The following is a 16074-nucleotide window of genomic DNA, read 5'->3' as shown; positions in this document are numbered from 1 at the left end:
TTTGACCCTGGAATCAGAGGAGGGGCTTAGCAAGGCCATCGCACTGCCCTTGCCCAGCCTTAATGGTATCATGTGCCTGTGATCAAAGTCCTCGAAGCATCTCAGAGCTCTTTTCCATGCTCATCATCCCTTGCTCTACGATGGCTCCCTGCTTCTGTTTTCCCTCTCTGTCAGTGTCTTCCTCTCTCATCTCACACATTCTCTTTGCTGAGTTGGATTTGCAGCTCAGCTCTCACTTTTTAATGCATTTCTTTCTCTTTTTTCTTTCTTTTTCTTTTTCTTTTTTTTTTTTTTTTTTTTTTACTATTTTCGCTCCCTAAGGACTCAACCCATCAGGGCAGATTAGGAAACCTACAGTAGAGGTCTTCACAGGTTCTCACAGGACTCACAGCCCAGTAACAAATTCTGTTCAGTCTGTAGTCAGCAGGTCTGGGTGCAGTTCTTCTGCAGCAGGTCTCAGGTCTGTGTAGTTAAAATATTTAATACCCAAGTGAATCCAAGTGGATTCTCTGTCAGCTCTGTTCATGTGGTGCATTGTAATCACTGACAGGAGCAGATGTGGATACGGTATCTTCAACATGACGGTGTCAACTATAATGTCGAGCTGAAGACGAGTCGTTAACTCATTAGGTGCCGTCGATCCATCTGATAGTTGTCGAGACATTTGTTAACCTGGTGGGACTAAAGGCAAAAATCCATGTCTGCATGAAATACAATGGTGAGCCACTCAGAGATGGTTCAGTCTGGACTCTCCTAGCAAAGCTAAAAATGTTGTGTTGCTGCTTTTTTTGGCTGCTAGTTAGTTCTCTGCTACCTGTGTTGGTGTTCTCTCTCTATATTTGGGTCTATTTGGGTCGCCCATGTTTTGAATCAGATCTGATTATGCTGAGGTTTATTTTGGATTGTGGATTGTTCCCGCCACAGATCTGTTTTCAGATCAGGTTCAAACATTTTTTGCATCTGATAAAGTTTAAAAAAAGAAAGAAAAAAAACATGTGGATGGATCTGTATCAGGCTCACACTGTGGGTATACTGCCCGTGCTGTAGCCTGTTACTGTTGAGTTGATTTTCTTTCTTTTTTTTTATGCAAATTGACTCACCCTCCGAAACAATTGTGTCTTCTACTGCAAAACCTTGAAGCTTTGTGTCAGTATGACTCATGCATACCTGCTGGATCTTTATGCCCTGTCTGTTGCCCGTCTTTCCCATAAAGGTGGGCCGGCTCTGCTCATTTTGTTTTACCTGAGAGCACCTCTAAATATTAATGTGGTCTTCTCTCTGAATTACAGCCTTACAGGCCTGCCAGCTCTCTCAGCATTTCTCTACCTGCGTCTGTTTCCCTCCTCCGCCCCCCCGCCCCTCTCTCCGTATCTCCCCTCACCACTCTTGGCTCAGTCTTTCCACCCCAAAGGTTAATTTCTGATGATATCAGATGTGATGGGTTGTTGGCTCTCATTCTTCTCTCTCATGATTTTATGACTCTAATCCTGCCACTTGAGCAAAATCCCCTCTTTTATTTTGCCCGGTGGATGGCATTTGGAAGCATTTAGTTTCACAGAGGCGTGAAGTTGAAAGCAAACCTGACACCTATCTGAGCGATCTAGCATCAGATAAATTAATCTTATGTGATGCTAACCAACACTGAAATCTGCATGACTTTAGAGATTTAAATTTGTTGTGTCACCCGTGACTTACCTGTCCTTCTTATCACTGACAAATGAATCTATCCGCTGAGTGGGATAAACAAGCAGCTTGGCTTGACTGTTGCTGGGACAGGAGCAGCGGCTCTGAGGATTTTCATTTGTCACGTTGCTGTTTTTTTTTTTTTTGAAGAGCATCATAAGTAGAACAGTGGGATTATATTCAACACACTTGTGCACATATGGTGCCCTTCAAAACTCTCGAGATGACACCAATCGTGATGAGCACCAGTGAATTGCTTAGAGAAAGTAGACAATGTTTAAAGGTCCAGAATTGTATAAAGTTAGATTTCCTTGTCCTTTTTTGATGTAAAGCAGATCTATGCTTTATATTACTGCAAACCTATCAAATCCTCAGCCCACAGAGACATACACTGATAGTCTGTATTCAGAAACACCTTAATGTCTTAAAACAAGCCATTTAGACCTCAATTACTTTGTGACATCACAACATGCAGCCACTGACCAACCTTCTAGGATTTGGTTTACCTTAAATTTTCCATATTTTCATTGGCTCCCTTAGAAAACAACAATCTCATCTGGTTCCTCTTATCACTGAGATGATTTTTAGTACTTCAGGTTACAAATATACTGTATCTTCTCCTGTGTATTAACACTGGACAAGTTTAAAGGGATAGTTCAACATTTTGGCAAATTGGCCCATTGCCATAAGTTTTAGGAGTAGGTTCGTCACCTTTAATTGTCTGTGCAAGCTATTTTTAGAACGGCGGAACAGAGCCACGAGCTGCTCAGAGCTACGCTACAGGGGCTTGGTTTCCCTCATCAAACTCATCAAATACACAATCCAACAACTCCAAAACGCTCTCGTGGGCAAGTTGTGACCTGCACATTCACCACGCTGCTGATGCGCGTTCCCTTCAGGGGCAGTTTTACAGCAAGCAGTCTCTGCACTTGCCTCGAAAACAACTTGTAACGTTCCGTTATTATCTCATAGCGTGGTGAATGTGCAGGTCACAACTTGTCCACCAGAGCGTTTTGGAGTTGTTGGATTGTGTATTTGATGAGTGAGGGATTATGGCAATGTGCCAATTTGTCAAAATGTTGAACTATCCCTTTAGAACAATACACCTTAAATGCAACACAATAGTCAGCAAATAATACAGTGTGTATGTTTCAATGGCTTGCTTTCTGAACCCGCCCCCGCTGAACAATATCATTAGGGAAAAGCCAACTACATATTTGCACCTAGAGAATATGTGAACAAAATTGAAGCTTTTACAGTGTTTTTTTTTTTCATTTTTTATCCCTGAGTACCTATTATTGTTCACTCATGCCTTCAAATGCACAATTCAGTAACCCAAACATTTGTCAACACGTGAATCCAAATGGCATGTGCGGTATTATTACCGTCACTAATCACTGTCAACTGCATAGTCACAGCAGACATTTTGACTTCTGCTTCAGCGCTCAATTATGTCTGCATGAATTATTCTTAGAGCAAAGGCAATGTTTTATGTATAATATATTATACCAGGACGTCAAATCCATGTGGAGTGAAACACAGAGATGATGACAAGGAGGTAAACAAAGAGGATGACAGTGATGAGGTAAAATAACTCTTTCATATGTTCAGTTCAAATGAAGATATGCAGGTTTATATATGGCAAAATAGTGTGTAGTGCGTGTGTGTGAGACTGTGTGTTCTTGATGGATCCCTAATTGCCATGGTTGCTTGGTTAAACAATGGTGGAAATATTAGTCGGATAGGACATGATTAGGTTTAATAAAGACTCATCACAACCATACATCATTGTGTCCCGCCAATTAGCTTTGCATCTAGCGTGTCGCACCAACCCCTGCCTCTTCTTATCAATTAATATAATGTACCTGCTCATTAATAATAGTCAGAGTGGAAAAATTGCAGGAGCGAGGATGAAGAGGTTTTCAAAGCAGATGGATGCCGGCATGGCAGGCGCTCTAAAATCAAGCTCAGCTGAACCATGCAGTACAAACAAAGGATTAAATTGTTCGAGGCCGCATTATAAGAAACATGTGCAAACTTGTCGCTTTCCTCCGTCTCTCACTGTGACTTCACACTGGCAGCAGCAGCAGCAGCAGCAGCAGCAGTGGCGGCAACAAGAGACGAGGCGACCGCTGCTCATTCATTTCAGATGAGTACTGGGAGATGTGCTGCGACAGAGATGGGAGTGACAGCCGGGGGAGAGATTTCAGTGAGTTGGCAACAGGAGGAAGTCGAGCAGAGACATGGTGTAGTCGCAGACATCTCATCATTTGTTAAAAAAAAAGAAAAGAAAAAAAGGAGAAATAAAACATTTTACACATCTACAGACTCTAACTAACTATAACCACCTAATGAAATACCCCCGGGCTTTTGCATTTTTACATACAGTATATGGAACGTAATTCTGTCAGAGATAATCATCTTTAATCATCATCAAAGACAGAATCACGCCAATGCTACAGAGCAGCGATTGTCAATCAGTGGTTTTTAATTCTGCTGTTTCCACAGGCTACAGGGAAAATCATGGCGTAGCTCAACCTATGTGAAAAATGAAGGATATTTGACTAATAGGACATATCTACTGACATATTGAGTCAGATACAAGACAGGACTTCCACAGACAAGTCTTGGTTGAAATAGATAGGTGAGCTGCAAGAGAAACACTGACAGTTCAAATAGTTTGATGAATGTTACAGTTCAACGTCTGATACAGTGAGGAATGGATAAACAGCTGTGGCTGGGGGGAAAGTGCATTTGTAAAAGTAATGGAGAGACAGAAGCTTCATATAATACAAGTTAAAAGGTATCCCTCAAAAACACATCTGAATATATCCACAGTTTTATTTTCTTGTGAATAATTATAATAAAAGACAGTGTTGGGTGTAACATCTTTGTGGTTACAGCACCTTTACAACTAGGTTTCTTACCTGCATCTTAAATCCCTGTTACCTCGGTTATTAGCTACACCTTTGCGCCCATTTGCTGATGTACATAGCATACGGTTTGTGAAGCAGATGGGTGATTGCCTTGTTGTACTGTATGATGAGGCATTGTTTAGGAGATGCATTTTAAACCAGGGTGTAATTTGTCCTGATGGGTTACTGTATGTGTAGCTGCTGTTTGACAGTTAGGCTACAACTGTTCAGCTTCTTAGGTTACATAGATTGATTGAGAAACATGTCTGAAGTGTTAGGTTAGGCATAGTGTTCAATATGTCTTTACTCTTTTGCCAGTTCATTCATGTTTTTATTCTTCTTCTGTACGGCTTATCCTCACTAGGGTCGCGGGGGGAGCTGGAGTCAATCAGGGCAGTCAATCACAGGACTCACATACGTATTAAGACAGACAACCATTCAGACTCCCATTCACACCCAGAGAATGGGCAATACAGAGTTGCCAATTAATCTAACATGCATGTCTTTGGAAGAAAGCGGGAGTACCTGGAGAGATATCATGCAAACTCCAGACAGAAGCGCCCCAGCCAGCCTCTTGCTGTGAGCCGACAGCGCTTACACCACTGCACCACTGTGCCGACCAGTTTAGTTATGCCAGTTCATATATTCTGAAAAATCATAGAAATTATAAATGAATAATATTCAGCTCCATTATACGAAGCTGCAAAGTTCCTCCACATCCTGCATATCGTGCATTGGTGGTAATTCATGAGGAGGAGGAGGGGGATTAGAAGTGTATCAGAGTATCAGGGGGTGTAAAGCATTCCCAGCAATAAGACTGGAATCGTAAAAGTCATCGAGGTAATAGTAGAGCAACTGATACTGATCACTCCCACTTGCAAACCCCCTGTTGATTTATATTATCCTCACTTTATGCAACGAGGCTGCTGAATTATTGTATTTTGTTACTTTAAGCTGATTTTTTTTAAAAAGCCACCAAAATACTCCCGTCCCCTTAAAACTGTTTTATTGCAGCCAAACTCGTCCCTGATGCAGAATTTCAGTGTGAAGCGTGCACACATTTCATGGCGGATTAACATTTAATTACACCTTACATTAGAACAACACCACCATAATAACTTTCTCTCCCCTGGTTGTCTCTCTCTATCACTTAATAGCGCTGTTGGAGAGGCACCGCCACAGCTGTGCAGCTCAATAGCTTGGCTGCCATTGTGATTCCTGTATAACTTTGGCTTTACATGCCGTGCACTTAAATATGACCCTTGGCCGTGTAATGATAACGAGCAGCATCCAGAGCTTTCCAACTTGATTTAGAAGCATCATGCTACCATCATGATTATAGTATCAACATCTCTGTGTACAGGCGGGGTTTACGAAATGAAAGAGTTGCAGATTAGTAGTGTAATTCCTTCTTCACGCTGTCGTCCTACACACCATTCATCGCATCTACAGAGGCACATCTCCACACCTGCAGTCATGCTGAACCACCTCCGTCTGCCTCACCAGGAGTTAAAGCCGCTGGATGGATTTAATTTGAAAGAGAAAAAAAAGGAAGAAAACGGCAGCAGCTCTTGAAATATGCAGCTTTTCTCAGTTCGGAAACCTATACAGTAAGGATTCAAAAGGAAACAATATGTATTAATAATATATCGCAAAATGTATCTATCTTCAGAAAAGATGAAGCAAGTGACTCCTGAGAGCTGTAATGAGGGCGCTGTGGGCAAAGTGAGCAAACATTCCCAAGATCATTATTCCCAAGTTAGACTCAGCCTGGGGAACGGCACCATGTGTTTGCTGCTGAGCAAATAGCGCCGCTGAAATGTTCAGTCAGCTTAAGAATATTCTGTATTCGGTCTTAAGATCACTTCTCTTTTCTTTTTTTTTTTCCCTGATATAGTGGAATCAGCCTCTTATGCACTTGTACAGTGAAACACGGGGCACTTTGCATGTGTTCACTAATGCAATGAAGCCTGGGAAAGAAAAAATCACAGCCCCCACATATTCTCTTTCCGTTACACATGAAAGAATTGAGACCATGTTGCCACCCATAACAGGCTATATATCATTTGATCTCCAGTCAGTCTGAACAGTCACCGTTCACAGAGGAAAGTGAGTGGGTATGATTAAAAGACTTGCACTTTCTATGTTATGTATATTTGTTCAACACATGGGATCAGGAGCTTGCACTTCAAAGCCGTGTATACAGTGCAGCAGAAAAAAAGCATGCGTCAGAACCAGTGTCTCCCTCCTTATAGCCGACATTAATCATCAAAGTCTCTCACCAGAGTTTAAAAAGAAACTGACATAAAGTCTTGAATGGGAATTTGCAAGACGAATTTGCAAACAGGGAAGATACGTCACAGGTGTGACAGTTCGTCTTAAATTTCTTTGTCCCGCCAAATGTCAGCGTTGGCTGCGGGGGGAGCCGCAAGCCCAGGAGTTCAGCACACACCTGTCTCTGTTTTTCTCCCTGTGCTCCTATCTTTTGATGACAAGAGGCGACCGGACGATAGCGAGAGCCTTTTCTTTTTCCCTGAGAGCAAGACGACAGCGAGCTTTTCAGCAGACAGAGCCGCTTCACCAGCCGAGCACCCGGTGGCAAAGGGCACGGCGACGATCGTCCTCCTGGTTTACGGAAATAGCCCACCCTTCCTCCTTACTCCTCCTCCTCCTCCTCCTCCTCCCCCCGTCCGCAATCTCTGTTGAGGAAAACAGCTTGACAGGAAGATTAAGCAGGACGGATGGAGAGGAGAAGAGGAAAAGAAAGACGAAAAGGGAGGGGAAATAAACAAAAAAAAAACGAGGAATGGGTTGAGTTATGGTAGAAGGAGGAGGAGATGGAAGAGTGCTGCTCCTTTCCTCCTTTTCAGCTGAAACAGTCTCAGGAGCTGCCCCCCAGCAGTAGAGAGAGAAAAGCATGATGAATAATTAACTTCGAGAAATGTCACAAGCGGCAAAGAGGAGTGTAATCATTTCTCTGTTGGGTTTAGAGATCTGTTTTTTGTTCTTTTCCTTTATGCCCCGTAGTGCCGCGCTCTCTACGCCGAGACAGTGAGAGCACAGGACTTGCAACCCGTCCCCTAAAAGCATCCAATACATTTCCCTACATACTTTTCAAATAAAAGCAAATAAATCATTAATATTTGGGCCTTTTAGCAGCATCACGGAGACATCTCACAGAGGTCTTCTACATTTTTAATCAAGTCATTGATGTCAGTCTCATTAGCTGTAAAATCACATTGAAGAAGCAGGAATCTCTGGTGGTAATGGTTTAATCAATGTCAGGGAGGCTCGAGCTTTGTTTCTCTTTAGTTGCGGAGAACACAACATGCCCTCTCAGAATGAATAAAAGATAAAAATGACAAATTACTGTCTTCATGTTCTAAACAAGCTAAATTTGTCCTCTTTCCTATAGCCCTCAGAAGTGTGAAAATGAGTTATGGATTACCATGACCTAGTTTAATGGGGTAATTGCAGAGATATATCATTTCTATTGTCATTTTCCATAGATTTATCACGAAAGAGAAACCAATAGTTTGCTCCCGCATGTATTAGCTTGCTCTAAATATAATAGCAGCCTGCTTTTCATGTGTAGCACAGAAGGATAAAAATGGACGTGACGTAGGTAAAGTTAAGCTTTGAGCACTGAGACAGTTGTTTGCAGACAGTGTAAAGGAGTCGGTAGCAACGCAGATGATTTAAAGGCAAAGAATACTTAAAGGTTTCTCTCTCGTCAATCTGCTTTTTAATCAGGTGCAGTCCCACTGAGATTCCTTATCACTAAACACATTGATTGCTCAAAATGAGATGCAGATTTTTATTTATTTATTTTGTTGCAAGTGTTATTTATCTTCATCTTCGGTGACACTGAGTAACTGCGCTGCTATGATACAGGTTGCGTGACGCAGAGATTTATCTAAAAGGGGAAAAGTTGAAAAAGATTGCGACCCGTTGAGAATTTGTTGTTTGAAGTGTTGGAGAAAACAATAAGGGTGTCTTAAAATGTGAACTCATTGTTGTGTTGTGTGCTAAAGAGAAGTGAATCTGAGGGCAGGGCTGGATTCACCCAATAGGGGGCTCCAGGACAGCAGTGAGCCTCTTTAAAGCCACACACACACACACACACACACACACAGAGAGACACACACACACACACACACACACACACACACACACACACACACACACACACACACACACACACACTTCGCCCAGAGTCATAGAAGCCATTCAGTATTCCTGCCCCAGGTATGCTGCATAATTAGTTTGTGATAATTTGGCTAAACATTGGTTTAAGAATATGCACTATGTAGGAGGTATTAAGTATTAACACTGAAATATTCATAGGTATTAAAACTAGATTTTGACACGAGGCCCCTCTGCAAGACCTGAGTGCTAGGAAAGAAATCCGGAGTCACTCAGGCCATTACTGTTTCAGTTATTGCCACACAGTGTAATTGAATCAGACAAGCTGATGCTTTCAGGGCCCCCGAGGGCCTGGGTTTCTAATTCAGTGTTGACTCAAGGTCTCTGATACAGCTACACAGCGCAGCGGTGTTATTTGTTGGTCAAAGTAGTCTTTAATTTTTTTTTTACCACTCTGACTAGTACATGAATGCCTCACCTGTCAGTGAAGCAGCATTTTTTCCCTCCTAATCCATCCATCGGCTCCCGGAGCAGGGTCGCAGGGGTTTGCAGCCAATCCCACCAGACATAGGCTACTGCAAAGGTGGTAGCTACATCCTGGACAGACCACCAGTTTATCACAAGGCCGGCACATAGAGACAAACAACCTCACACACATTCACAACCATGGGCAATTTAGAGTGCAGCCTTGTATACTGTATGTCTCTGCGCTGTGGGAGTCGGAGAACCTCTGTGAGCTTACAGCGCACTGTATCACTGTGCTGCCCTTTTTCTCATTGTATAATTGTATTTTTCATTTGCCCAATACTTTGGTTTAGACCAGTATTCTCATCGTCGTCAGTTCTGCTTTGTGTTTAAAGCTAATAAGCAAATGATAGCATGCTAACATGTTGAAATGATGGTGTTTGCAGGTGCATTAGCATGCTAATATTAGCAGCTATCTCAAATCGCTAAGGCAGTTAAAGCCTCTGTAGCGCGACATTATGTAATAAACTTTGCCGCATTTTGTAATAAATTGTTACATATTGCATCAGTTATTTCAAAATGTGGGTGTTGCACTTTTTCATGAAGAAAATGTAATAATTTGGTGCATTATGTAACAACTTACTACAAAATGTGGCAAAGTTTATTACTTATTTCAAGAATTTTTATACAAAATGCAGCATATTACAAAATATGGCGATAACATTATGGGGTGAAAATTTATTGTAGCACTACAGGCTCCTTGGTTAACTCACAGTTTTCTGAATCTTTAATGAAAACAATTCCTGACAGTTAATAACGACAGCACAAATCAGGATGAGAAAACTAACACTCAGACCTAAAACGATCAATAGACTCTCCGAAAGTGTATATTCAAAAAAACAAAAAAACTAAAGCATGTCACAGCTCCCTCTGATGCATTATAGAACAATAAACTGTACTGTAGGAAGTGGAACTGTCTAATGAGCGAGGTAGGGAGAAAACAGGTAACACAGTTCGTCCTACAATGAGATAATGACCCAAAATGATGGAAGAGCAGCTCAGTCTCTAGACTTAAACCTAATCAAGCTGCTTTGGACAAAAGGTGGAGGGAAAGCAAACCTGCAAGTTAAACACAACTGTGGGAACTTCTACAACAGAGTTGGGACTAACATTTACATTCATGTACAGTACAATAATAATAATGATGAATATAATTATCATTTTAATAATGATAAAAGGAGAAGAGGAATATGCTACAGACATAAAAACAAGGTAGACAGAACACCAGGACAAACAGCATTAAAAACAACAGACCTTAATATGGCCCAGATACAAAGCTCTGCAGAATAAAAGGGAGGAAAGAATAGATACCCTAATTGCCCATCTAAAGCGCGTAGGAGGACAGGAGCTTTTTGACTCCTCTGCTAAGCTTCCATTTAATGGCAAATCAGTAAGAAGAGGAAGAGAGCTTCTCCCCAACGGAGCAATCAGCATGTTAATACTGAAGCAAAACACCTCAAAATTCTCCCTTGTATTAAAACCCATTTTAAATAACCTAACAATAGCATTTAATTAACAGAGAGTTACACCTGAGCATTTAGATTTTAACCAAAGTAGTCTCTGCTGTTATTTCACTTGTCTCCCTCCTTAATTATTCTGAATTAGAGTCTCGCCGAGATTCTCTGGGGCTTTAATTAGAGTGTGAATTAAAGTTATGTAAATACAGTTTGAAGCCACACAGTCTTTAAATAGAGTTGTGTTGCATCTGGTATATTTTTCTTTTTCTTTTTCTTTTTTTTTCCCAGAAAGAGAAAACAAGTCTTTCTTTTGAAGTTTGTCAAATCACTCCAGGGTACTTTTCCCTTAGGTGTTTGTGTGGATTGATACTTTTTCTCAGAGGGCAACGACAGAAAAACTATTTCTGCAAGTGAGCCATTTTTGTTTCTATGAATGCGCGCGGAAAGTGGGTTGTTGCGTTTTATGTGCGAGTGTCTCTGCGTGCGGCGGCCCTCTTCCCCGCTGCATGTGCACTTGAGTATTTATATTCTTGTATGATAATAAACACGGAGCATGGTGCGCGTGAGGGTTACCTGCGTATATGGACGTGTTAATGAGTGAATTCTCCTCCAATATACAGATCCACTGTGAAAATGAAAAGAGCGGGATCAACCTCCCATTGGGCTAGATTAAATCCAAACTAAGTGCCTGGGCCCAGACTGCCAGCTTCTGTCTCTGAATAATAATGGGTTCTTTCAGCTGTGTTTGTCATCAAATTAGCCCTCAACTTCAGACAAGGTGCTCTCGGAGTGCAATTCACGCACAACGGCAGAATTCAAATTAGGTAAAGTCAGTTTGAGGTTTGTGAGCTTTAAAAAGGGAGAATGAGTTTCATTTGCGAAGGTGATGATTGCCGTAGGAGGTAATATGACAGCGTTCGGCGCCGTAAAAACACCCCGCTTCCTGTGGCGCAGCGGCTTTTTCATGCTGATTCTCTGTAACATTACAGTAAAACAAACCCAGAGCCAGTGATCGCAGCCGACATTGTCCTCCACATGCTCTAAAAATCCATTGTTTTTAACCAAGCAGCCTTTGAAGCTTCATCAAAAAAGCTGCAGTCCCAAACAAGCTCTCCAAACGTATAGAGTGCATTTGCAAGCCAAGAGCAGGGAGGGGGGGTAAAAGGAGGGTGAGGGGGGGGCTGCTTTAGAGTCTCGAGGCTGAGTTCACTTTTTGTTTGTCTTCCTGTCTTGGGTTTTCGTGTTGAAGGGACCCAGGTTGAGTTCCTCCTGCTCCTTTCTGCCTGACACGCTACTCCTCTTGTAGCTTTGATCAACCCAGCAGAGGGGAAACTTGCCCTGGGAAGCACCATCACTCCAACGCAGCGGGGGCAAACGTGGAGCAGGAGGGGGGGCAAGGAAGAAGGGATGGAAACCTGTTTTTTATTATTTCCCCATCGGGTGCTTTCTGTCTTAAACACTCTTCCTTCCAAAGGATTGAGCAACAATTAAAAGATCGGTTCAGGGCATCCGACGAAGAAGACGGCAAGTTTGAATCGCACAAAGTTGAGAACAGCAACAACAACAACAACATCTCAATGGAGTATTTGTAAAAACATACTTTCCCCTCAAACAAATGATGATGTGTGAATTGTGTTAAATCAAAGGTGTTTCTTTAATGAGCTGCAACGTAACACTGAGTTATATCAAAAGTTAATTGGGATTTCTACAAGAGTAAATGAACATGTTTTTCTTCCTATATAACAAATTAGTTTTACATGCATAACATCAAAAAAACTCTTTGAAGCAGTCGCGTGCATCCAGCTGTTCCTGTGCTAATGATGAGTCCAACCACATGTTACTCCTTTTTTCTTTATTTTTGGTAGAAAACATACTATATGAAAACACTGCAGTTATTTTTTTCTCTCTCTCCCCTGAACTGACCTGAGGGGAATTGAAATTATCACATTAGTGCAGCAGCAGGAGTGAGATAGATAGAGATAGAGACAGAGAGAGAGTAGTGCGAATTCAGTATCTGTTCATTATCAAGAGGCCACAGATGTTGTTGACCTTGCTGTTAAATTTTAAATTTCTTTCTTCGCTATTAAAACGATAACTTTTAATATCAAGTCAGGTCACTGTCTTTGATGTTCAGAGACAGCAGGGGGAATTAGTCTCAAGTTTAGACGTATTTTTTTCTACAGGCTAGAAATACCTTCTCATGTGGAGGAATGAGATTTGGTTCATGAAGCCAATTCCCCGTCCTGGATAGGAAAGCGTACTAGTAGCCGCAATTCAGCCTCTTTGGTTGAATATTTTTCTTTTTCTTTGTGAAATTGAATCTTTTTAGAAATCCTTTTGACAAAACAGATAACCTTGTGAAGCCTTTAGAAGTCGTGCAGTGAATGATAATCATCGGTTTTACAGCATCTCAGGACGCTCCACCTTCACAGACAAAGTCCGGGGAAGGACATGTTCTTTTTAAATTTGATTCAAATGATAATATCTTCTGAAAGCAAAACTGTGAGATTTCCAACAGTAACAATGCACTTTCAAGTTTGTGACACCCCTCCCTCTGCCTCACAGTGGTTCGATCCGCTGCCTCCTTGTCCTAGAAAGTTAAGAGCAATTCCAGACACGTTAACACAGCCAGGTCAGGAGAGGCTGCAGACGTTGGTTATTTCTGCTGAATGTAGCTAAAGATGGATATTTTGAACACACTGAATGTGATTAGTGGTGATGTCAATAGAGGTTGATACCTTAAACTATAGATTAATGGTTCCAGCTGCATGTCAGCGTGAAAGGAACCTTAATCGTTTGTGTCATAACCTCATTAAAGAAAAAAAAAATCACCTTTATTGATTCGGCTTGGTCTCCATCCTCGCTACAAGCAGCAGCAGAGGCTCCGCACACTTTAGAAAACTCTAATCTTGTTTCGGAAAGAAACCCTACACATGCAACGGGAGACTCTAAATGGGACAAAAACCATATTACATCTTATTTCCCAGAAAATGTACAGCGTTGAGAGGCTTCTGAAATAGCCCCATATTGTTTGCTGAGAACAATGGTAGTACTTTGTAATGGATTGTTTTGGTCTGTGTCTCACTCTTCTTTTCTTTTTTTCCCCTCTCCTCCTGCTGCAGGCCTGAAGCAGATCCATGCCCTGTCCATGCAGGGGAACTATGAGCTGCGTATCGACTTGGAAGACTTTGAAAATAGCACCGCTTACGCCCAGTATGGTACCTTCGGAGTGGGCCTCTTCTCGGTGGACCCTGATGATGATGGATACCCTCTGACTGTGGGGGACTATTCTGGCAACGCTGGTATGTCGTGTACCGTACACTCTGTGAACTAGTTTGACTTTGCTTGCAAGAATTGCTGCGTAGACACTCTGATTAGTTGGTGCTATTTTTGCATTAGCACTTTTTTTTATTTTTTCCCATTTCATCTAATTGTGAATGCAGAAGTCACAGGAGTGTGGTTAATTTAAAGCCGAGCACCAGCATATGCTGCCTTCTAGTGCAACAGCAGTGTGTTTGTTTTCTTTTTTTTTTAACTGTGTCCACTTGTTAAGCCATGCAGACAGTGGCACAGTAAAGAGGACTGTCGCTGTCTGTGTCTCTGCTCCCCAACCATCAGATCCCAGCCAGCTACCTGTCACCTTGATTAAATTACTGCCAATTAATTGCACTGCTTGACCTGCAGCGTAAACAAAAACCTGCCGTTGAAATGAAGAAGCAATTTAAAGAACCTTTGGGGAGCTCTGCTCAGAGAACACGGAGAGAATGGGGACAGATATGAGAGATGGAGCTGAAGAGATGAGGGGAGAGGAGGAAGAGGAGAGGAGAGGAGAGGAGGGAGGGCTGGAGGAAACTAGGGTGGAGGAATGAAGGGGACAGGTGTGAGAGAACAGGAGAGGGGAAGAGGTAAATAAATAGGAGAGAGGTATCTAAGAGTAATGTATAGGAAGGAAAAAATGTGTCGTGTGTCTTTTTTTTCTCTGTTGTCCAGGAATAAACCTCCGGCTGGGTCTGTCCTCGGCTCAGCCTGACCTTGAACTCGTCTGCTTGTTAGACATTTGAATCCGGTCAAATTAAAGCTACTCAGACGCCTGTCTGTCCGGATGCTCGTGTCCTCACCTCAGCTTCCCTCCAGGCTGTCCTACTGTTATTATTGTTATTAGTACTACTTTGCTCTGCTGTGGCTGCTCCCCGATCAGCTGACAGGTGCTCATTTGAGCCGGGAGCAGCTGGATCTTAATGGGCATCTGCCAGCCCCCAGCCACCAAGGTGACATCCCATGCCTCCAGCTTTTAAGCATTTCATCCCCCCATCCCTCTCCTTCCTCCTCCTCCTCCTCTTCCTCCACTTACCTCCTTCCTACATCCTCTGGACATCATCCCATTGTTGACGCCACTGAGCTGTTTCTTTCGCTTCTTTTTTTCACTCTCTCCCTCCCCGTGTCTTTTCACCTAATGTCGAGCAGCACGCAACATGAATATCAGACCTGCCTGTCAGATTATTTTTCACGCTGACTGGTTACCATGGTAATGGCAAATGGAGAGCAGAGCGGGACAGAGCGAGAGGGTAAGGAGCTGGGCGGCCACATCCTGGGCAATTAAGGGCTGTTTGATGCCCCGACGAGCTGTTAGCCATCACCTGATGGCTGGTGAGCGGTCTTTCATTCTGCTCTCAGCTTTATCCTTCTATTCACTTCTGGTCGCAGTGTGAAGCCTGCTTTAAAAAGAAAGGAGCGGACAGAGAGGGAAGCGGGGAGGTATGGGGAGTTTATTGAACATTACGAGCTCTCTGAACATCCATTTGCTGAAAACTTTGGGTCCACCGCAGCGTCTGAAGGATGCGGCTTTCATTTTATTTGTGAGCCTCCAAGAGTAGGAGCTTGCAAAGCATTTATCGATGCAGGGAATTTGCCAGAGAGAAATCTGTGTATAGTGAGCAGCTCTTTTCAGCTCTGCTGTTTGATTGTGCAGATCAGCATCACCATGCAGACCATGATTAAGGGCACCTGGGTGATGCAACTTGCCTGTGCCGCATTCCTGCAGTGCTCTTACATCACTGTCATATCCACAATCACAGTTTCCAGGAAAGAATCACCACCCCCCCAATTATCATCACCACCATCCTCATTGACTGTTATAGTCACTTCATATATGTGCTATTTGCAGAAACACCTAAAAAAGTGCAGGAATAAAATCAACATATGGTGATAGTCTGTTAAATATGTCTTTTCTCTCCTCGTGGGACATTTCTGTCTGTTCTCTGACAGACAACCGGATGAAATCATCAGGGTGGGTGTTATTAAAAAGCGGGGGAGATAAAAAGGTCAACACTGAACCTTTTGATAAATTG

At 42.5% G+C, this 16074-nt stretch overlaps 1 protein-coding gene across 3 annotated transcripts in view; it reads left to right on the top strand.

The window, feature by feature from the left end:
• fibcd1b (fibrinogen C domain containing 1b) overlaps positions 1-16074 on the top strand; it is a 103514-nt gene that overhangs the window by 86144 nt on the left and 1296 nt on the right. For all 3 annotated transcript variants that reach the window (XM_085793067.1, XM_085793069.1, XM_085793068.1), the window contains one exon: positions 13849-14028. In XM_085793067.1, coding sequence (XP_085649193.1) covers positions 13849-14028 — 180 coding nt within the window. The remainder of the gene's footprint in view (positions 1-13848; positions 14029-16074) is intronic.

Source organism: Trachurus japonicus, chromosome 12 (genome assembly GCF_045865225.1).
Source record: "Trachurus japonicus isolate A0001 chromosome 12, Traja_1.0".
Lineage (NCBI taxonomy): Eukaryota > Metazoa > Chordata > Actinopteri > Carangiformes > Carangidae > Trachurus > Trachurus japonicus.
This window is presented reverse-complemented; position numbering and strand designations above follow the sequence as displayed.